Genomic DNA, 23,506 nt, shown 5'->3' with positions numbered 1-23,506 from the left:
CAAAATCATATAAGAAAGCAGAGAGCTTCCGAAAGGAGGTACCACTAAAAATAACCCCTGGTTTTCTGGAAATCTTAAATTAGTATACTATGGAGCGCATTAATCCTCAATTTTTAATGCAAACTCATAGACAGGTAAATTTTGGCTCAAAATGGTCTTAATATATTTCTCTTTCAACAAAACTTTCATTTCTGCAAATTTGTTAGTTAGTTTAGGTGAACAATGACATCAAATGCACTTTTTTTTGTCCGAGTAGGCCTACTTTCACATACGTTCTAAATTTGAGGGAGTAATTGGTGGTATGACACCTAAAGAGACAAAAAAGTTGATTAGAAATCTTTTATTTTGCTTTATTCTTAATCCTTAGTCAATTTGTAGTTTAAAACAGCCTATCTGAGCATTATGCGACTTATAATAAAAATTTCACTGCTCAATTTAAACTGACTGTAATGTATGACTTTGATAGAAAATACTTGAAAATTTCATTTTGTGCTACAGGAACATAAACTTTCAATATCAAGATCATTGTTTGCTGATTTTTTCTTGTTTGTTCTACTTCTTTAAAGACTTCCAACAATTTTTGCAATGAATTTAGTAAAAAATCCAAGGTATTGAAGTGTCAAGGAATATTGACCCCCCTTTTTTTCATCTGGTGTCAGTAAAGTACTACAAATTGATCAAAAGTGCAGTCATGGTCATTTTAACTGTGTTTATTTACATCAGTTAATAAAATTTAAGATATAAAAATTTCATTTGGAATAATAAATGGTGCTTTTGTGAGTTTCTGCAGTGCTTACATTAGGCTATGCTATCTGCCAAGTACATAGTATGACGCAATGCTATAAGGGGTAAAAATCAAATAATTTCATTAAATCTGCATGACAAAATTTTTTTGGGGGTAGTAAACAACTTATGTTTCAATGTTTAACACCACAGAATAACTTTCTGTGCATTTATAACATTATTCAGGACATTTTTTATATAAAAGCATATTGTCAGGATGGGAAAAGCTAAAAATAAGACAAACTCAAGATTTAGGCTCTAAATTTGCAATATGTGACATTTTACCCCCAAAAAGATTGAAATGTTGCTACTATTATCTCAAATGATCAGTTAAGACAAAAAAAAACAATTCTTTTCTGATTTTGATGTTTCACCGCATTTTGCTTAAAGGTGTCATACCACCAATTAAAAGTCCCTATCTGTTCAACCAAATTTTGCAATTTTCACAGCTTTCTAAATATTTTACCTTAAGTTTAACTTCATAGAAACTAGGTATATCCTGAATTGTACAGGTGTCACCTTTCTGCATGCCAATTTTCAACATACATTCAAAATCATATAAGAAAGCAGAGAGCTTCCGAAAGGAGGTACCACTAAAAATAACCCCTGGTTTTCTGGAAATCTTAAATTAGTATACTATGGAGCGCATTAATCCTCAATTTTTAATGCAAACTCATAGACAGGTAAATTTTGGCTCAAAATGGTCTTAATATATTTCTCTTTCAACAAAACTTTCATTTCTGCAAATTTGTTAGTTAGTTTAGGTGAACAATGACATCAAATGCACTTTTTTTTGTCCGAGTAGGCCTACTTTCACATACGTTCTAAATTTGAGGGAGTAATTGGTGGTATGACACCTAAAGAGACAAAAAAGTTGATTAGAAATCTTTTATTTTGCTTTATTCTTAATCCTTAGTCAATTTGTAGTTTAAAACAGCCTATCTGAGCATTATGCGACTTATAATAAAAATTTCACTGCTCAATTTAAACTGACTGTAATGTATGACTTTGATAGAAAATACTTGAAAATTTCATTTTGTGCTACAGGAACATAAACTTTCAATATCAAGATCATTGTTTGCTGATTTTTTCTTGTTTGTTCTACTTCTTTAAAGACTTCCAACAATTTTTGCAATGAATTTAGTAAAAAATCCAAGGTATTGAAGTGTCAAGGAATATTGACCCCCCTTTTTTTCATCTGGTGTCAGTAAAGTACTACAAATTGATCAAAAGTGCAGTCATGGTCATTTTAACTGTGTTTATTTACATCAGTTAATAAAATTTAAGATATAAAAATTTCATTTGGAATAATAAATGGTGCTTTTGTGAGTTTCTGCAGTGCTTACATTAGGCTATGCTATCTGCCAAGTACATAGTATGACGCAATGCTATAAGGGGTAAAAATCAAATAATTTCATTAAATCTGCATGACAAAATTTTTTTGGGGGTAGTAAACAACTTATGTTTCAATGTTTAACACCACAGAATAACTTTCTGTGCATTTATAACATTATTCAGGACATTTTTTATATAAAAGCATATTGTCAGGATGGGAAAAGCTAAAAATAAGACAAACTCAAGATTTAGGCTCTAAATTTGCAATATGTGACATTTTACCCCCAAAAAGATTGAAATGTTGCTACTATTATCTCAAATGATCAGTTAAGACAAAAAAAAACAATTCTTTTCTGATTTTGATGTTTCACCGCATTTTGCTTAAAGAGACAAAAAAGTTGATTAGAAATCTTTTATTTTGCTTTATTCTTAATCCTTAGTCAATTTGTAGTTTAAAACAGCCTATCTGAGCATTATGCGACTTATAATAAAAATTTCACTGCTCAATTTAAACTGACTGTAATGTATGACTTTGATAGAAAATACTTGAAAATTTCATTTTGTGCTACAGGAACATAAACTTTCAATATCAAGATCATTGTTTGCTGATTTTTTCTTGTTTGTTCTACTTCTTTAAAGACTTCCAACAATTTTTGCAATGAATTTAGTAAAAAATCCAAGGTATTGAAGTGTCAAGGAATATTGACCCCCCTTTTTTTCATCTGGTGTCAGTAAAGTACTACAAATTGATCAAAAGTGCAGTCATGGTCATTTTAACTGTGTTTATTTACATCAGTTAATAAAATTTAAGATATAAAAATTTCATTTGGAATAATAAATGGTGCTTTTGTGAGTTTCTGCAGTGCTTACATTAGGCTATGCTATCTGCCAAGTACATAGTATGACGCAATGCTATAAGGGGTAAAAATCAAATAATTTCATTAAATCTGCATGACAAAATTTTTTTGGGGGTAGTAAACAACTTATGTTTCAATGTTTAACACCACAGAATAACTTTCTGTGCATTTATAACATTATTCAGGACATTTTTTATATAAAAGCATATTGTCAGGATGGGAAAAGCTAAAAATAAGACAAACTCAAGATTTAGGCTCTAAATTTGCAATATGTGACATTTTACCCCCAAAAAGATTGAAATGTTGCTACTATTATCTCAAATGATCAGTTAAGACAAAAAAAAACAATTCTTTTCTGATTTTGATGTTTCACCGCATTTTGCTTAAAGGTGTCATACCACCAATTAAAAGTCCCTATCTGTTCAACCAAATTTTGCAATTTTCACAGCTTTCTAAATATTTTACCTTAAGTTTAACTTCATAGAAACTAGGTATATCCTGAATTGTACAGGTGTCACCTTTCTGCATGCCAATTTTCAACATACATTCAAAATCATATAAGAAAGCAGAGAGCTTCCGAAAGGAGGTACCACTAAAAATAACCCCTGGTTTTCTGGAAATCTTAAATTAGTATACTATGGAGCGCATTAATCCTCAATTTTTAATGCAAACTCATAGACAGGTAAATTTTGGCTCAAAATGGTCTTAATATATTTCTCTTTCAACAAAACTTTCATTTCTGCAAATTTGTTAGTTAGTTTAGGTGAACAATGACATCAAATGCACTTTTTTTTGTCCGAGTAGGCCTACTTTCACATACGTTCTAAATTTGAGGGAGTAATTGGTGGTATGACACCTAAAGAGACAAAAAAGTTGATTAGAAATCTTTTATTTTGCTTTATTCTTAATCCTTAGTCAATTTGTAGTTTAAAACAGCCTATCTGAGCATTATGCGACTTATAATAAAAATTTCACTGCTCAATTTAAACTGACTGTAATGTATGACTTTGATAGAAAATACTTGAAAATTTCATTTTGTGCTACAGGAACATAAACTTTCAATATCAAGATCATTGTTTGCTGATTTTTTCTTGTTTGTTCTACTTCTTTAAAGACTTCCAACAATTTTTGCAATGAATTTAGTAAAAAATCCAAGGTATTGAAGTGTCAAGGAATATTGACCCCCCTTTTTTTCATCTGGTGTCAGTAAAGTACTACAAATTGATCAAAAGTGCAGTCATGGTCATTTTAACTGTGTTTATTTACATCAGTTAATAAAATTTAAGATATAAAAATTTCATTTGGAATAATAAATGGTGCTTTTGTGAGTTTCTGCAGTGCTTACATTAGGCTATGCTATCTGCCAAGTACATAGTATGACGCAATGCTATAAGGGGTAAAAATCAAATAATTTCATTAAATCTGCATGACAAAATTTTTTTGGGGGTAGTAAACAACTTATGTTTCAATGTTTAACACCACAGAATAACTTTCTGTGCATTTATAACATTATTCAGGACATTTTTTATATAAAAGCATATTGTCAGGATGGGAAAAGCTAAAAATAAGACAAACTCAAGATTTAGGCTCTAAATTTGCAATATGTGACATTTTACCCCCAAAAAGATTGAAATGTTGCTACTATTATCTCAAATGATCAGTTAAGACAAAAAAAAACAATTCTTTTCTGATTTTGATGTTTCACCGCATTTTGCTTAAAGAGACAAAAAAGTTGATTAGAAATCTTTTATTTTGCTTTATTCTTAATCCTTAGTCAATTTGTAGTTTAAAACAGCCTATCTGAGCATTATGCGACTTATAATAAAAATTTCACTGCTCAATTTAAACTGACTGTAATGTATGACTTTGATAGAAAATACTTGAAAATTTCATTTTGTGCTACAGGAACATAAACTTTCAATATCAAGATCATTGTTTGCTGATTTTTTCTTGTTTGTTCTACTTCTTTAAAGACTTCCAACAATTTTTGCAATGAATTTAGTAAAAAATCCAAGGTATTGAAGTGTCAAGGAATATTGACCCCCCTTTTTTTCATCTGGTGTCAGTAAAGTACTACAAATTGATCAAAAGTGCAGTCATGGTCATTTTAACTGTGTTTATTTACATCAGTTAATAAAATTTAAGATATAAAAATTTCATTTGGAATAATAAATGGTGCTTTTGTGAGTTTCTGCAGTGCTTACATTAGGCTATGCTATCTGCCAAGTACATAGTATGACGCAATGCTATAAGGGGTAAAAATCAAATAATTTCATTAAATCTGCATGACAAAATTTTTTTGGGGGTAGTAAACAACTTATGTTTCAATGTTTAACACCACAGAATAACTTTCTGTGCATTTATAACATTATTCAGGACATTTTTTATATAAAAGCATATTGTCAGGATGGGAAAAGCTAAAAATAAGACAAACTCAAGATTTAGGCTCTAAATTTGCAATATGTGACATTTTACCCCCAAAAAGATTGAAATGTTGCTACTATTATCTCAAATGATCAGTTAAGACAAAAAAAAACAATTCTTTTCTGATTTTGATGTTTCACCGCATTTTGCTTAAAGAGACAAAAAAGTTGATTAGAAATCTTTTATTTTGCTTTATTCTTAATCCTTAGTCAATTTGTAGTTTAAAACAGCCTATCTGAGCATTATGCGACTTATAATAAAAATTTCACTGCTCAATTTAAACTGACTGTAATGTATGACTTTGATAGAAAATACTTGAAAATTTCATTTTGTGCTACAGGAACATAAACTTTCAATATCAAGATCATTGTTTGCTGATTTTTTCTTGTTTGTTCTACTTCTTTAAAGACTTCCAACAATTTTTGCAATGAATTTAGTAAAAAATCCAAGGTATTGAAGTGTCAAGGAATATTGACCCCCCTTTTTTTCATCTGGTGTCAGTAAAGTACTACAAATTGATCAAAAGTGCAGTCATGGTCATTTTAACTGTGTTTATTTACATCAGTTAATAAAATTTAAGATATAAAAATTTCATTTGGAATAATAAATGGTGCTTTTGTGAGTTTCTGCAGTGCTTACATTAGGCTATGCTATCTGCCAAGTACATAGTATGACGCAATGCTATAAGGGGTAAAAATCAAATAATTTCATTAAATCTGCATGACAAAATTTTTTTGGGGGTAGTAAACAACTTATGTTTCAATGTTTAACACCACAGAATAACTTTCTGTGCATTTATAACATTATTCAGGACATTTTTTATATAAAAGCATATTGTCAGGATGGGAAAAGCTAAAAATAAGACAAACTCAAGATTTAGGCTCTAAATTTGCAATATGTGACATTTTACCCCCAAAAAGATTGAAATGTTGCTACTATTATCTCAAATGATCAGTTAAGACAAAAAAAAACAATTCTTTTCTGATTTTGATGTTTCACCGCATTTTGCTTAAAGAGACAAAAAAGTTGATTAGAAATCTTTTATTTTGCTTTATTCTTAATCCTTAGTCAATTTGTAGTTTAAAACAGCCTATCTGAGCATTATGCGACTTATAATAAAAATTTCACTGCTCAATTTAAACTGACTGTAATGTATGACTTTGATAGAAAATACTTGAAAATTTCATTTTGTGCTACAGGAACATAAACTTTCAATATCAAGATCATTGTTTGCTGATTTTTTCTTGTTTGTTCTACTTCTTTAAAGACTTCCAACAATTTTTGCAATGAATTTAGTAAAAAATCCAAGGTATTGAAGTGTCAAGGAATATTGACCCCCCTTTTTTTCATCTGGTGTCAGTAAAGTACTACAAATTGATCAAAAGTGCAGTCATGGTCATTTTAACTGTGTTTATTTACATCAGTTAATAAAATTTAAGATATAAAAATTTCATTTGGAATAATAAATGGTGCTTTTGTGAGTTTCTGCAGTGCTTACATTAGGCTATGCTATCTGCCAAGTACATAGTATGACGCAATGCTATAAGGGGTAAAAATCAAATAATTTCATTAAATCTGCATGACAAAATTTTTTTGGGGGTAGTAAACAACTTATGTTTCAATGTTTAACACCACAGAATAACTTTCTGTGCATTTATAACATTATTCAGGACATTTTTTATATAAAAGCATATTGTCAGGATGGGAAAAGCTAAAAATAAGACAAACTCAAGATTTAGGCTCTAAATTTGCAATATGTGACATTTTACCCCCAAAAAGATTGAAATGTTGCTACTATTATCTCAAATGATCAGTTAAGACAAAAAAAAACAATTCTTTTCTGATTTTGATGTTTCACCGCATTTTGCTTAAAGAGACAAAAAAGTTGATTAGAAATCTTTTATTTTGCTTTATTCTTAATCCTTAGTCAATTTGTAGTTTAAAACAGCCTATCTGAGCATTATGCGACTTATAATAAAAATTTCACTGCTCAATTTAAACTGACTGTAATGTATGACTTTGATAGAAAATACTTGAAAATTTCATTTTGTGCTACAGGAACATAAACTTTCAATATCAAGATCATTGTTTGCTGATTTTTTCTTGTTTGTTCTACTTCTTTAAAGACTTCCAACAATTTTTGCAATGAATTTAGTAAAAAATCCAAGGTATTGAAGTGTCAAGGAATATTGACCCCCCTTTTTTTCATCTGGTGTCAGTAAAGTACTACAAATTGATCAAAAGTGCAGTCATGGTCATTTTAACTGTGTTTATTTACATCAGTTAATAAAATTTAAGATATAAAAATTTCATTTGGAATAATAAATGGTGCTTTTGTGAGTTTCTGCAGTGCTTACATTAGGCTATGCTATCTGCCAAGTACATAGTATGACGCAATGCTATAAGGGGTAAAAATCAAATAATTTCATTAAATCTGCATGACAAAATTTTTTTGGGGGTAGTAAACAACTTATGTTTCAATGTTTAACACCACAGAATAACTTTCTGTGCATTTATAACATTATTCAGGACATTTTTTATATAAAAGCATATTGTCAGGATGGGAAAAGCTAAAAATAAGACAAACTCAAGATTTAGGCTCTAAATTTGCAATATGTGACATTTTACCCCCAAAAAGATTGAAATGTTGCTACTATTATCTCAAATGATCAGTTAAGACAAAAAAAAACAATTCTTTTCTGATTTTGATGTTTCACCGCATTTTGCTTAAAGAGACAAAAAAGTTGATTAGAAATCTTTTATTTTGCTTTATTCTTAATCCTTAGTCAATTTGTAGTTTAAAACAGCCTATCTGAGCATTATGCGACTTATAATAAAAATTTCACTGCTCAATTTAAACTGACTGTAATGTATGACTTTGATAGAAAATACTTGAAAATTTCATTTTGTGCTACAGGAACATAAACTTTCAATATCAAGATCATTGTTTGCTGATTTTTTCTTGTTTGTTCTACTTCTTTAAAGACTTCCAACAATTTTTGCAATGAATTTAGTAAAAAATCCAAGGTATTGAAGTGTCAAGGAATATTGACCCCCCTTTTTTTCATCTGGTGTCAGTAAAGTACTACAAATTGATCAAAAGTGCAGTCATGGTCATTTTAACTGTGTTTATTTACATCAGTTAATAAAATTTAAGATATAAAAATTTCATTTGGAATAATAAATGGTGCTTTTGTGAGTTTCTGCAGTGCTTACATTAGGCTATGCTATCTGCCAAGTACATAGTATGACGCAATGCTATAAGGGGTAAAAATCAAATAATTTCATTAAATCTGCATGACAAAATTTTTTTGGGGGTAGTAAACAACTTATGTTTCAATGTTTAACACCACAGAATAACTTTCTGTGCATTTATAACATTATTCAGGACATTTTTTATATAAAAGCATATTGTCAGGATGGGAAAAGCTAAAAATAAGACAAACTCAAGATTTAGGCTCTAAATTTGCAATATGTGACATTTTACCCCCAAAAAGATTGAAATGTTGCTACTATTATCTCAAATGATCAGTTAAGACAAAAAAAAACAATTCTTTTCTGATTTTGATGTTTCACCGCATTTTGCTTAAAGAGACAAAAAAGTTGATTAGAAATCTTTTATTTTGCTTTATTCTTAATCCTTAGTCAATTTGTAGTTTAAAACAGCCTATCTGAGCATTATGCGACTTATAATAAAAATTTCACTGCTCAATTTAAACTGACTGTAATGTATGACTTTGATAGAAAATACTTGAAAATTTCATTTTGTGCTACAGGAACATAAACTTTCAATATCAAGATCATTGTTTGCTGATTTTTTCTTGTTTGTTCTACTTCTTTAAAGACTTCCAACAATTTTTGCAATGAATTTAGTAAAAAATCCAAGGTATTGAAGTGTCAAGGAATATTGACCCCCCTTTTTTTCATCTGGTGTCAGTAAAGTACTACAAATTGATCAAAAGTGCAGTCATGGTCATTTTAACTGTGTTTATTTACATCAGTTAATAAAATTTAAGATATAAAAATTTCATTTGGAATAATAAATGGTGCTTTTGTGAGTTTCTGCAGTGCTTACATTAGGCTATGCTATCTGCCAAGTACATAGTATGACGCAATGCTATAAGGGGTAAAAATCAAATAATTTCATTAAATCTGCATGACAAAATTTTTTTGGGGGTAGTAAACAACTTATGTTTCAATGTTTAACACCACAGAATAACTTTCTGTGCATTTATAACATTATTCAGGACATTTTTTATATAAAAGCATATTGTCAGGATGGGAAAAGCTAAAAATAAGACAAACTCAAGATTTAGGCTCTAAATTTGCAATATGTGACATTTTACCCCCAAAAAGATTGAAATGTTGCTACTATTATCTCAAATGATCAGTTAAGACAAAAAAAAACAATTCTTTTCTGATTTTGATGTTTCACCGCATTTTGCTTAAAGGTGTCATACCACCAATTAAAAGTCCCTATCTGTTCAACCAAATTTTGCAATTTTCACAGCTTTCTAAATATTTTACCTTAAGTTTAACTTCATAGAAACTAGGTATATCCTGAATTGTACAGGTGTCACCTTTCTGCATGCCAATTTTCAACATACATTCAAAATCATATAAGAAAGCAGAGAGCTTCCGAAAGGAGGTACCACTAAAAATAACCCCTGGTTTTCTGGAAATCTTAAATTAGTATACTATGGAGCGCATTAATCCTCAATTTTTAATGCAAACTCATAGACAGGTAAATTTTGGCTCAAAATGGTCTTAATATATTTCTCTTTCAACAAAACTTTCATTTCTGCAAATTTGTTAGTTAGTTTAGGTGAACAATGACATCAAATGCACTTTTTTTTGTCCGAGTAGGCCTACTTTCACATACGTTCTAAATTTGAGGGAGTAATTGGTGGTATGACACCTTCTTTTTCGTTTTTTATCCCAAATAACCCAAACTTAATGATCATAAGAATGGATGACAAATGCGACTATACATGTTACCTATAGGACACAGAGGCATGATGATTAATTTATTGTGAAAGGAGGAGAAGCGACACCAAAAATGATGTCTTCTCGTTTAATGGTATAGATGATAAACCTTTTGACGAATTACATATATCTGAACGCCAGTTCTGTTGAAATTGATCAAATAGCTTCTGTTTTAAACTATTACTCAGCCATTTTGTGCTAAAGCCAGTTTGTGCTAACCAGAAAATACTATAACCACATGTATCAAGAATATTTTTTATAAACATAACCCATTCAGACTTACAATTATTCTGTGAATATTTTAAAAACATAAAGTTATACAAAATGTGTGACAACTTATTTTCTTTGCCGTGGACAATTCTACACCAATAATTTACCATATGTAGTTTAACATAGACTACCATGGGATACACACCAAGTTCACCATATACCATAAAGTTTTGAGTTGACTTCTTCAAGTTCAGTAGTATCTTTCAAAATTTCAAATGTACTCTCTTTATAATATCCATATTACTGAACCCCCAAATTTCACACCCATAAAGTAAAATCGGCTTCACTATCTTATCGAACAAATCATACTGACATCTCACCGAAAGGTTATGAACTCTCCCCTTCTTAAGTACATCGATCGTACATGGCACGGTATGCCTTAGTAACTAATATCTTTTTAGTATTTGCAAAGCTACCTGTCCTTGAAAAAGTCAATCCCAAATATGGTATTTCTTTGACAACATCTAATTCAATATTATCAAAATAAAAATGAGGATTGTGAGATAAACGTCCACCAGAAAAAATAATAATTTTCGTTTTACTAGAATTTACACTAAGTTTCCAAAGTTTACAATATTCACTAAATGTATTAAGTTGAGATTGAAGAGATTCAGCTGATTCAGCAAATAGAACTGTATCATCTGCATATAATAAAGCAAACAGTTTAATATAAATATTCATCTCATTCTCAATTTCTTCAGATATACTACTAAGTCCCAAAACATCATGTTTTTGTAAAAAAGATTCAAAATCATTCAAATATAAGGAGAATTAAAAAGGCGAGAGATTTTCTCCTTGTCTTACACCAATATTACAAGGGAAATAATCTGATGATTGTCCATTATATACAATTCTTGATTTAATACTACTATACATATTGAGTATAACGTTATAAATTTTACCGTTAATTTCGTTTGACGTCGCGTACGGTGTTGGTGATAATACGGGTTTTGCTTTCCAGTTCGCCTTTATTGCATTTGTTAGAAGTTTCGGAATTGATAACTATATATAAATGAATATATCAAAATGTGCGTAATTAAAAGTAGAAATGGAATATGCCTTAAAATCAATACTTTTATTAATTTTGTTACTCGAATGATCCCTAATAACACTGATCTTGAGCGTGTAGACAAGTAACACCGCGACATATGATCAGCGTTGCTTTGAAGTTATTCTTGTCAATTTTTAAACTTATTAAAAAAAAGTTGTACTCCTAGCAAGAGTAGTCTTTGGTGTTAATGGTGTATGTTTTATTTATGACGTCATCGTTAACTGGACGCGTCTGACCAGGACGAAAAGTTCACTTTGTTTTGTGGTCAAGACGAAAATTGAAAAAAAATATGGATAGGGGTGAAGTTAAGAGTGATTTTTAAAGGTAATTCAAATAGATTATCCAGAAAATGATATATCTTTTTATTCCGTATATAATAAGGAAAAAATAAATAAAAAGTTGTGTTACAACATTTCAAAAGATCGTGGCAGAATTAATGATTTTTTGAAATTTGTATTTCTGTCACAAAACCCAAATCTCGCATATTTTTTGGAGCTCTTCAAAATTCGAACGAATGCTGCAGATCCAAACCACAATTTACATATCCACCCTTCCTGTGTCAAAATTATACAATAAATATACAACTTTTTATGTCTTCAATTAGTAAGTATTGTTTAAATTATGTCCTAAATTGTTCATTTTATTAAATCCGTTGAAATGTCACACTCGGAGTTTTCTGACGTTTTGGCGTATTTGTAAAGTGTCTTATGAAAAGTAATAGGCAGTTGCAGTCTTTTCTACGATATGAAATTTTATTCAATCGTGAAAACTTTTTTTTAAGTGTATGAAAAAAACTTGTGTCGAAGTTTTAAAAGAAAATATTGAAAAAAAAATAAACGCGATCTTTTTGTTTTTGTCTAGTCAAAATGCCACAAAACGCCGTTTTTTACATTTTAGTTACAAGTATGATAAGTCATATTATACAGTTTTGGAGGGGGGGGGGGGAATTTGAAATTATAATAGCACAAAAAATACTATATAACATTAAAATCTACTGTTCAGGGATTTTTTTGAACCCATTTTCGATCACATGTCGGAAGTATTAACGACACAGTCAGCGACTACTTTTGTCTAGTCATAATGTCACACCATGCTTTTTTACTTGTTTTGACGTTACGTTCTGTAAAACTTGACATGTAGTGCCTAACGTCGAAAATTGCGGAAGCCATGCCATGCTAATTAACTTTTTCCAATTTGATATAACGAATTATGAATTTGATATAACAGATTATGAATTTGATATAACAAATTATGAATTTGATATAACACATTATAAATTTGATATAACAAATTATCAATTTGAGATAACAGATTATCAATTTGATATAACAAATTATCAATTAGAAATAACAAATTGTCAATTTGATTTAACAAATTGTGAATTTCTCTACCAATAGTATGATTTAATTATAATAATGAGATTGGTCGAAACATTGCGTAACCCAAATTGGCGCATTTTTTTTGTGTATTGATTCATTGTTTATCTGACGTCCAGCGACAAATATGTCATTGAATGCTTATTCAAAACTTTCTTAACAGGTTTAATGTTTCTGAAATCCTCTCCCTCCCTTTTTATCTATTATTTGAGGCAGTTTGGGGGACCAGTTTGAATGTTCTCTATTCAGTACATGGGACCTGATTTCTTAGAACGAACGATTAAAATAGAAAAAGGATCAATTTATATTGCACATTTTCAAATCAGAAAGAATGAATAGTGTGTTTCTAGGGACATAGGAACATGAAAGGATAAAAAAATGCTGGCATGCTTCTTTATCAATTTCGATGGGCACATACAAGGATTAATAAAACATCACTAAGTTCATCCTTGCATTTTTCTTTATATCTTTGTTTCAATATTTATTTTGTTTGCACACTTTTCATTAAAAAACAAAGACCCATGCGCGAGATCTGGAAGAGAAAACCCATGCACAATCAGTACAATACTGTTGATAAAGTTGCAGTAGGAACTGATTTTTCTCTTTATCTTGTCTAGATTGTGGTGCACATTCGCCTATACATTGTATTTTTATATATGTTGTTGTTTGCAATTTGATGATAGTATCAAGAAAAACGTAAATAGCTGAGTGACAACTATAGAACTACTTTTATTTCCATGATGAACCAAAGTGAACATATATATACATACAACTTTAATATTAAACCAGCATAAATTAATGCTCGTGGTTTTAGTATTATTCAACCAGGAAAGTTTTCGCTAAAATGGGCTATCGAAAATACAGCTGAACGGATTAATCCTGCGCTAAAATGGGCTCTAATGTCTGCGCTAAAATGTCCCCTAGTAGTTTTGCGCTAAAATTATTTGCGCCCATCTGTTTTCTTGTTCATAGTTGAGATTAAATTTCTTTTTGTTTATGAAATTGGCAAATTTTATTAAATTAATTTTATTGTGGTTAATTTGAATTTGCTTTCAACTGTTGATTCTTTTACCATTTAATACAGGCGATGAAACAAACGATTCAACTAATAAAAATTTTATTTTCGGAAATTATCAAAAGCGGATAAAAGAATAATCCCTTGACATGCACCATTTGCGAGTATGATGGTCTTGTGAAACAATGATAGTCCGTCGGAAGGGGGCGATAAATGATTGACCCATGTTTTATTTTACTGTACTTAAAAAAAAAATATGTGCCGCTTTTGCATTTCGGTTCTATGCGTAGCAAGTCAAGCAAACCGCTCATATAAATTATGCTGTATAATTGAGCTGCACGAAATAAAAAAAAGTACGACGTTATTTATACAATGCATGAAAAATAACGTCAAAATATAACGTTACCAAAACTAACACCAACACCGTACGCGACGTCTTTCCAAGCAATTTCTGAAACAATCCATTTCTCCATACACTATCAAATGCTTTAGCAAAGTCTATAAAGGCACAATACATTTTTTTCTTTTTACTTTTCATTAAATTAAATAACATGTAAATAACAAATAAATTATCTGTAGTACTGTATCCATTCCTAAACCCTGACTGATTTTCACAAATAATCTGATAATCATCAGAAAATTTGTTTAATCTTGTGTTCAAAACAGGTAAATAATTTGCCAAAGCAGCTATTAATAGTGATAGGCCTGAAGTTTTTGGGATCAACTTTGTCACCCTTGTTTTTATATACTGGTATAATATTTCCCAATAACCAAATCTCGGGAATAATGCCACTGTCAAATATAATATTAAACAGCTTTACTAATGTACTAGATAAAATATGAAATGAATGCTTTAAATACTCATTTATAATAATATCGTCACCAGAGGCTTTATTATTTTTCAGATTTTTAACTGCTTTTTCAATTTCATCTACAGTTATGGGTACATTTAATGACATGTTTAATTTATCTATATCGTTTTGGTTGTTTACATTTTCACCATCTTCATTTGAGCTACCAGCATTTAATGTTTTAAAATAATCTAACAATATGTTCATAGATATATTAGGGCTTTTCTGTTTTTTTCCACTATTCAAAATTTTCCAATATTCTTTGGGGTTAGTGGATTTCAAATTATTTATTTTATTTCTAATTTTTTTCCTATGTTTTCTCATACTTTTATCCATAGTCCTCTTATATTTTTTCTCTAATGATTTAGTTTCGGCATCCTGAAGTTGAGATCGAATTCTTCTCAACTTTCTTTTTGATGATTTATATTTTTTCCTGGCTTCTTTACAATCATCACCAAACCACGGTTTGGATGCCTTCTTATATTTTTGTAAATTTGGGTTAAGTTTTTGCTGGGTATATGTGCCAAAAGTACTCTTAGCTGCATCGGTTAGTAAATTACTTATACTCTCAACAGCGGTATTTATGGTTGTTTCATTTATTAAACATCCACGTGTTTAATTACTTAATTGCTTAATCGTTCATAGAAAACATGACGATTCTCAATTACATTCTAAAATTAGGCAACATATATACAATCCAGCTGCAATTGTTTGCACCTGTCTGAGGTCAGGAATCGGATGTTGTGTGGTTTACGTTTGTTAGTGTGGTTCATAAGTGTTTCTCGATTTTTAATTTGGTTAGACCGTTGGTTTTCCCGTTTGAATGGTTTTACGTAAGTAATTGTTTTGGGTCCTTTATATCTTTCTGTTCGGTGTGAGCCAATGCTCCGCGTTGAAAACCCTACGTTGATCTAATAATGGTTTACTTTTATAAATTGTTATTTGGATGGAGAGTTGTCTCATTGGCACTCACACCACATCTTCTTATATCTATATCTAGAGACTATGGTTTCGGTGACCTTGTGCCAGTTCAGTATACTTTGATATGGTATAAGGGAGGGTTTCTAAATCGGGTATGTAAACATCTATTGGTTTACAGAAAAAAAATCAGATATTCTATAATATAAAGAATGAAGCATGATTTATCGGAAAAATATATAGAAAAGAGAATATTGATGGTAAATAAATTAAAAACCGAGACTGAAAAATTACCTTAACTTAAGCTTATTAAAGAATAAATTAAATTAACCATATGGTATAGCTGTATTTGGCAAAACTTTTAGAAATTTTTGTCCTCAATGCTCTTCAACTTCGAACTTTATTTGGCCTTTTTTTTTTTTTTTTTTGGATTCGAGCGTCACTTATAAGTCTTTTGTAGACAAATCGCCCGTTTTGGCGCAAATACAAAATTTACATCCTGGTATCTTTGATGAGTTTATGAGACCACCCCTTTCCAATCCCTCATTATATCCCAATTGTGTGTATACTATCTTTATTTGTTATCTGTTATACTAAAATTTTAAAGTTAGTTGGTTTCCAGCACTGAATGTTTTGCTTTTTATACCGGGCTACCGTTTAGCTGAGGGTTTTTTTAATATGTGAATAGGAGGCAGATTTTCATAATGGAGGTGAAAATGCCTTTAAAACACCGGAAAACATCATTGAAACAGTACAGTTGGTTGGAAACATGCATCGGTTTTTTCACTTTCTTATTATTTTCCCTTCAATCGAAAAATCAGTTCCCTATTCAATATGGCTGCAATTATCATGAAGTGGCCTATGGTACTGCTAAGCACAACTGAATCGTTGTTGTGGTCACCAACTGTACCCCTCGCTACAAGAAGCAACAAGAACATTTCAGTTATATTGTATTCAGAATTTAGAGTATGAGTAATCCTGATTGGTCGTTGTGTGTAGCCGATATTTCTTAAAATGATTACTAAATACTTCGTACACTCTGTATTATACATGTTATTACTTAAATTGAGAATGGAAATGGTGAATGTGTCAAAGAGACAGCAACCCAACCAATGAGCAGATAACAGCCGAAGGCCACCAACGAGTCTCCAACACAGCGAGAAAATCCCACTGCCGGAGGCACGCTTCAACTGGCCCCCTAAAAATGTGAACTAGTTCAATGAAAATATACATAAAATATTAAATTAAACTAGTAGTGAGCCAAATAGATCGGAAACTACTGACTTCATATCCACTCGTTATAGGTTAGCAAAGCTCGAACCCCATATGGAATTTACTTACCCTGTATATATCATATTAGGTCACTTGCACACTATGTAACGAATTTATCTTACCGACTATCTTTATTTGTTGAATTTAGACTAAAGTTGTCTTATTTGCCATCAATATACATCTTCTTATTTCTGTATTAAAGTGTTCAAGTGTAGAATTTTAAGAACCTTCTTCAATTGGTCTGCACTAAACAACTAATGTAAACGATAAATATTTATTATCAACAACAAGGTCTCTGATCTTGATTTCTGATTTAGTGAACGTGTGCTTTGAGCTGTGACAAAAAGGATATATAAGTATATGTTTTGTATTTATTTTAAACTTAGTTCATTTATATATGTTTTGTAGTTTACTCTGGTGTCATTTTCACTGAACTAGTACAGCAGCTCAAGTTCCACTCCTAAATGCGGGATTTTCTCGTGGTATTGAAGACCCATTGGTGGACTTCGGATGTTGTCTGCTTTCGTTGGGTTGTTGTATCTTTCACACACTCCTCATTTCCATTCTCAATTTTAAGTACAGTTTGGATCAATGAAACAAAGAAAACTTCGACTATAAACTACTTCAACGTGTTAGTTTATATTGCTTGATAAATCACTGAAATCTCACAAACTTATTATCAGATTTTATAAAGACACTATTTAAACTCATGGTCACCTTTTTCACAATTTAAGATTTTACCTGCGAATAAAACAGTAAAGGTATGACATGTAGTTCATAATAATTATATGAGATAAAAGAAGTCGGTTTTAAAAATGATCAGTTAGTCTAGCATGTCTTATAATGTTTAGAAGTAAGCAAATCAGGTACATTTAAACATGATCAACTAGATAAGCTGATTTTTTTCACATAAAAAGATAGAAAATTCAAATTGTAACTGCATTGCATAATAGTGTGTAAATGAATTTGGATTTAACACAAGTCAGAAGTTTCTGATTGAGCAACAAAGACCCCGCTAAAAAAGGTCCGGGGTGCATGGTCTCAGATTCTCCGAAAGGGTAAGCAGGTCCAGCCTCACATGTGGCACCGGTCGTGTGGCCTTATGTAAGTACAAATATGTCGTCATCTGTTAAACAGATATTCAATAACAGTCAACCAATAAGTGATCGCGTCAATAACATTTTCAAAAAGATGATTTCAATTTCATCACTTGGAACTCCTAGTTCAATATTTTCCTTTGGAGCAGCAATCCTCTATCAAGGAAATCATGACAAGATATTCAATCCCTCAAAACGTATTTTCTGTCTGATTTCCGGTTTTTGATGGTACTCACGTGCAACATTAGTTTACCGATATGCATATCTCTATAATTCATTAAAACGTACAATTCAAAGATCTTCAAAGTAAACAAGAATGTGCCCATCTTCAAGTATTAATATCATTTTTTTTTATGTTCAGTGGACCGTGAAGTTGGGGTCAAAACTCATTAAAATGCATTAAAATTAGAAAAAATCATATCATAGGGAACATGTGTACTAAGATTCAAGTTGATCATGTTGATTGAAATTAAACTTAGAATAAACTACCTTACTAAAAATATTAACCTGCAGCGGGACAGACGGACCGACAGTCGGACGAACGGGCGCAAAGACCGAAAAACATAATGGCCCTAGTTAGGGCACAAAAGAACAAAATAAAGCAAATCGAAGGAAATCTTTAATTGTACGTTTTAAGTTGTTCCTTACATAATGCAAATAGATTAAACTCTAAGCACTTAACATGAAGACAATATTGTGTTTTTTTTTACTTTTATTTAGAGTAACCATTTAATTTTGTATAGTTACGAGTTTTCAGTGAAGACAAGTCACTATTTTTTAGTGAGTGGCAAAATTTCATTGTTTAAAATTCCATTTTTCACTTTAGTTACGATTTCTCACTTGATGGCAATGCTATCCTCCATCCTGCATGAAGTAAATAACTTAATTGTTTAACAGTTTGTACATAGGACGGGTCAAAAGCTCCATTACAGTTCTCATCTGGATCTTTTTGGTGGTCATAAAGTTCAACACCAAACGATACATTCCACTGAGGCTTATATGTTGGGGCTCCGGTAAACTTTACCCACTCAGTGTATCTATAACGGTCTGTTCGAATCGTATATCCCATGATGCTCGTTCCATTTATGACTCTTGGATATTGAGAAAATGAGGCGTTCTTCCATGTTGCGTTTGGATTTTGAACTAAAGGTATTAAACTCATTCCTTCACGACAAAGTCCAATGCTTGCAGAGTGGTCCGGACACAAAGGTAAAAGGTCAAGTCCAGCTGCCTCAGCCAAGGTTGGAAAAAGGTCAACAAATTCCGTGAGCTGCTCTGTCACTATTCCCTTGTCGGTCAGACCAGGGATATGTACCATCATTGGCGCATGCGTTGCAAGTTCAAAATTTGTTTGTTTGCACCATTCGGAATGTTCTCCTAGCTGCCAACCATGATCGCCAAAGAATGATACAATTGTATCGTTTTCAAGACCTAACTTAGAGAGTTCATTAACAACAAGACCGACCAATGAATCTGTCCAACTTAAAGCGCTATAATATGCACGACGTAGGTCAAGAACAACATCCCGAGGCAACGTTGAATTAATTGCACCTGTAGCATTCAATGCACTAATGTCATGATAGGATCGTAAACCAGTATAATCAAACCAAGCAGCTTTCGGCATATTGATTGGTGCATATTCATTATTCGGAAGTCTAATCTCGCTTATTGGATAATGTTGCAGGAAAGATTCCGGGAAAACGAACGGAAGATGCGGTTTATGGAAGCCAACAGCGACAAAGAAAGGCTTTTGTCCTGATTTTGCTGCAGGTGCAAGCTTTTGTAATGTAGAAAGAGCATGATCGACTATTTGCTTATCAATAAGCGGTTTGTTTTTTAAGAGATCATCTGATATTGCTTTCCAGCTGTTTGCCTTTGATTCAAAATTACGTGTTCCATGAAAATATGGCATTGTCCATGATATTGGATCGTCATTATCAGACGCAAGGTACCCAGGATGAAATATCTTCCCCATTCCAACTGATTCATATCCGTTCATTTTGAAATACTCTGGGATGGTTGTGAAATTCCCGCCAACTCTACGGAAGTAATGAACTAAATCGGTTACATGTGTTGTGTCCGGACGACGTCCCGTCAGAAGTGACGTTCTACTCGGAGAACACAGAGCTTGCTGTACATAAGCACGTTTTAATAGCAAACTTTTTGACGCCAGTGCATCTAAATTCGGAGTGAACATCGGAGGATGAATGGATGACGGGAAATCCGGTCCTTCGTAAGCTCCTATTTGCGGACGCATGTCATCAGAAACGAGGAATAAAACATTCTTCCGGCTGCACTCGGTCACTAAAAGTCTACTACAAAGGCCGCACAGTATTAACAGTAAGCGCATAATTAAATTTTGATATTATAATTGCGACTGTGACAACTCCTCAATGTGTTTTTCTTCAATATCAGTATATCAATAAGATATCAAAATCTAGATAAATCCACTATGTGCCAGTCAGATTGTAAGTTGAGGTACAAATAAGGTCATAAACCGTCCCGTTATTTCAACGTCACATTCATTGACCATATAAATATATATCTATATAAGGTTGCTTGAAGTTTCTACAATGTAATTAAAAACACGTTTAATTGTCAGTGAATTGAGAGTTTGTTTGTTAACATAGATAAAACAACATGACTGGAACAATTTCAGGTTCTCCTTATACAGGAGGGATCTATAGAAAGTTACAGGAAACAGTTCGAAAATAACTGTTGTAAGGGATGTAACTCCGTCGATTTTATTTGAGAACTGATAACAGTGGCGGATCCAGGGGGGGGGGGGGTTCCGGGGGTGCGCACCCCCCCTTTATTTTTGCCGATCAATGCATTTGTATCGGGACATATGTTTTGCACCCCCCCTTTGCCCTGGGTTAGCCTGGGTTAGCACCCCCCCTTTCGAAAATTCCTGCATCCGCCCCTGGATAAAAATAAATGCAGCAGAGAGGTATACATACAGAATACACAAAAAAGGATGTTAGAACTTAAAACGATGCATTCAGGGGCGGATCCAGCCATTTGAAAAGGGGGGGTGTCCCAACCCAGAGTAAAAAGGGGGGGGGGGGTCAACTATATGCTCCCATTCAAATGCATTGATCGTCAAAAAAGGGGGGGTTCCAACCCCCGGAACCCCCCCCCCCCCCTCGGGATCCGCCAATGCATATAAAAGGCCTATCTGACTTTTTACATACATAATGACCGTAATGCTGGACTTTTATTTGGCCTTTGGGAAACGCCCCCTTTCTTCCAATATATTATATATTTTCGGAAAGAAAAAAAACAAACAATAAAAAATGGACACAGTTCAGGAAATGAAACTTACTTTTAAAACACAGGTCATTTATAGCTGGACTTCTTCAACCCGGAAGTAGATCTAATATTTATTAGCTTTCAAAAAAGCTTGTCTTACCATAAACTTGATTTTACTTTAAAACCCATTTTTGTAAATCTACTGTGTTAATTAAAAAAAAAAAGAAAGAACGAGGAACTATTTTCTAATGTACAGCGGGATGCATATACTTGAATTGACGTAACGGAAGTAATAATTTATCGAAAGTACTATAGGCCTGCATGTATACTTGAGGCGTCAATAGGGTTACACGAGCCGTTATATCGCAATGTTGATCGCCTAACCCCAGAAAGGTCGCATGTCAGATTTGACCACTTACTTAAAAAAAAATTATGAATGATTATCACTTCTATTCTTCTGAACAAATGTTTGTAGATGAGCACATTTTTAACAATTGTGGCTATTTTGTATTGTTTAACTGAAAAAAACTGTTTATATTCCGTAAGCATTGAGAAAACACTACTATGCACAAGTACATGTTGTATGCTTAAGAAATAATTCTTTCATGCCATGCTCTATGCTCATTTTAACATGGGTAGGCATTATATTTGTTAATATTTTAATACCGAGCGTTAGCGAGGTATTAAATGTTTACAAATATAATGACTACCCATGTTAAAATGAGCATAGAGCATGGCATGATAAAATTATTTCGATTCTAATAGGAATATTTTAAACTTTTGTACTTCGAAGCGGACCTATGGTAGACGCTCGAAATGTCGCCATTTTGATTTGATGAACAGAACCGTTATAGAAAAATCAACAGTTTATCAATAAAAAAAGAACAGAAACATTTAAACTTACTTCTAGAATGTTTTTATTTAATTTCCTAGCCGCGAGCAACACCAACAAAAATGTCCATTTTGATCTCTGGCGTTGTTTAAAATTCATCTGACGTTGCAATTTCAATTGTGACGTCAATCACGTGCAGCCCATGTTCTATTCAAATGAGAACATGGCTTTGTACCCAAAGCTATAGAAGAACTTCATATTAGAATTAAGAAATAATTCTTTCATGCCATGCTCTATGCTCATTTTAACATGGGTAGGCATTATATTTGTTAATATCTTAATACCGAGCGTTAGCGAGGTATTAAATGTTTACAAATATAATGCATACCCATGTTAAAATGAGCATAGAGCATGGCATGATAGAATTATTTCGATTCTAAGGGAGCTACCATTTGATTTTTATGGGGGGGGGGGGGGGGGGGGGGCTAGGATGAAATTTGAAAAAAATAGGCAGGACAGGAGTTTTGAGTAAAAAAAAAGGCAGGATGAGACACTTGCAAAAAAAAAAAAGTCAGGATGACAATTTATGTAAAAAAAGTCAGGATAAACTAAAAAAAAAAAAAGCAGGACCGAATAGAGTGAAAAATAAAAAGGCAGGACAGATATTACAACTAAAAAAAAAATGCAGGACAAAATTTTTCCTCCTAGCCCCCCCCCCCCCCCCCCCCATAAAAATCAAATGGTAGCTCCCTAATAGGAATATTTTGAAGTTTTGTTCTTCGAAAAATCAACAGTTTATCAATAAAAAAAAGAACAGAAACATTTAAACTTACTTTTAGAATGTTTTTATTTGATTTCCTAGCGAGCAACACCAACACAAATGTCCATTTTGATCTCTGGCGTTGTTCAAAATTCATCTGACGTTGCAATTTCAATTGTGACGTCAATCACGTGCAGCCCATGTTCTATTCAAATTAGAACATGGCTTTGTACCCAAAGCTAAAGAAGAACGTCATATTAGAATTTCGTTTTACGTTTAATTTTATGACATTTCATGACATAGAAAATGAGGTATGAGAGCCAATGAGACAACTCTGCATCCAAGTCACAAGTTTTTAAAGTAAACCATGTCTGCATTGTTTATTTTCATTGTTTTATATTTGTAAACTGTATATTATGTATAATGT

At 32.0% G+C, this 23,506-nt stretch overlaps 1 protein-coding gene and 1 long non-coding RNA gene across 3 annotated transcripts; both read right to left on the bottom strand.

Moving 5' to 3' along the window:
- Positions 1-14,534: 14,534 nt before the first annotated feature.
- LOC143042867 (uncharacterized) lies at positions 14,535-21,595 on the bottom strand. 2 transcript variants are annotated; one of them, XR_012968149.1, is made up of 3 exons: positions 21,561-21,595; positions 16,654-16,782; positions 14,535-14,595 (listed from the first exon to the last, which is right to left on the bottom strand). It is a non-coding gene; the product is annotated as an uncharacterized LOC143042867 (long non-coding RNA). The 2 variants fall into 2 exon arrangements; XR_012968150.1 differs by lacking the exon at positions 21,561-21,595 and adding an exon at positions 17,208-17,259.
- Positions 18,842-20,794, bottom strand: LOC143042864 (iduronate 2-sulfatase-like). The gene has a single exon (XM_076215347.1). The coding sequence runs from the start codon at positions 20,583-20,585 to the stop codon at positions 19,062-19,064; it is 1,524 nt and encodes a 507-aa protein (XP_076071462.1). The 5' UTR covers positions 20,586-20,794; the 3' UTR covers positions 18,842-19,061.
- Positions 21,596-23,506: the final 1,911 nt, after the last annotated feature.

The sequence above is a fragment of the Mytilus galloprovincialis genome, chromosome 8 (assembly GCF_965363235.1).
Source record: "Mytilus galloprovincialis chromosome 8, xbMytGall1.hap1.1, whole genome shotgun sequence".
Lineage (NCBI taxonomy): Eukaryota > Metazoa > Mollusca > Bivalvia > Mytilida > Mytilidae > Mytilus > Mytilus galloprovincialis.
The sequence above is the reverse complement of the archived record's forward strand: the minus strand, read 5'-3'. Positions and strand labels throughout refer to the sequence as shown.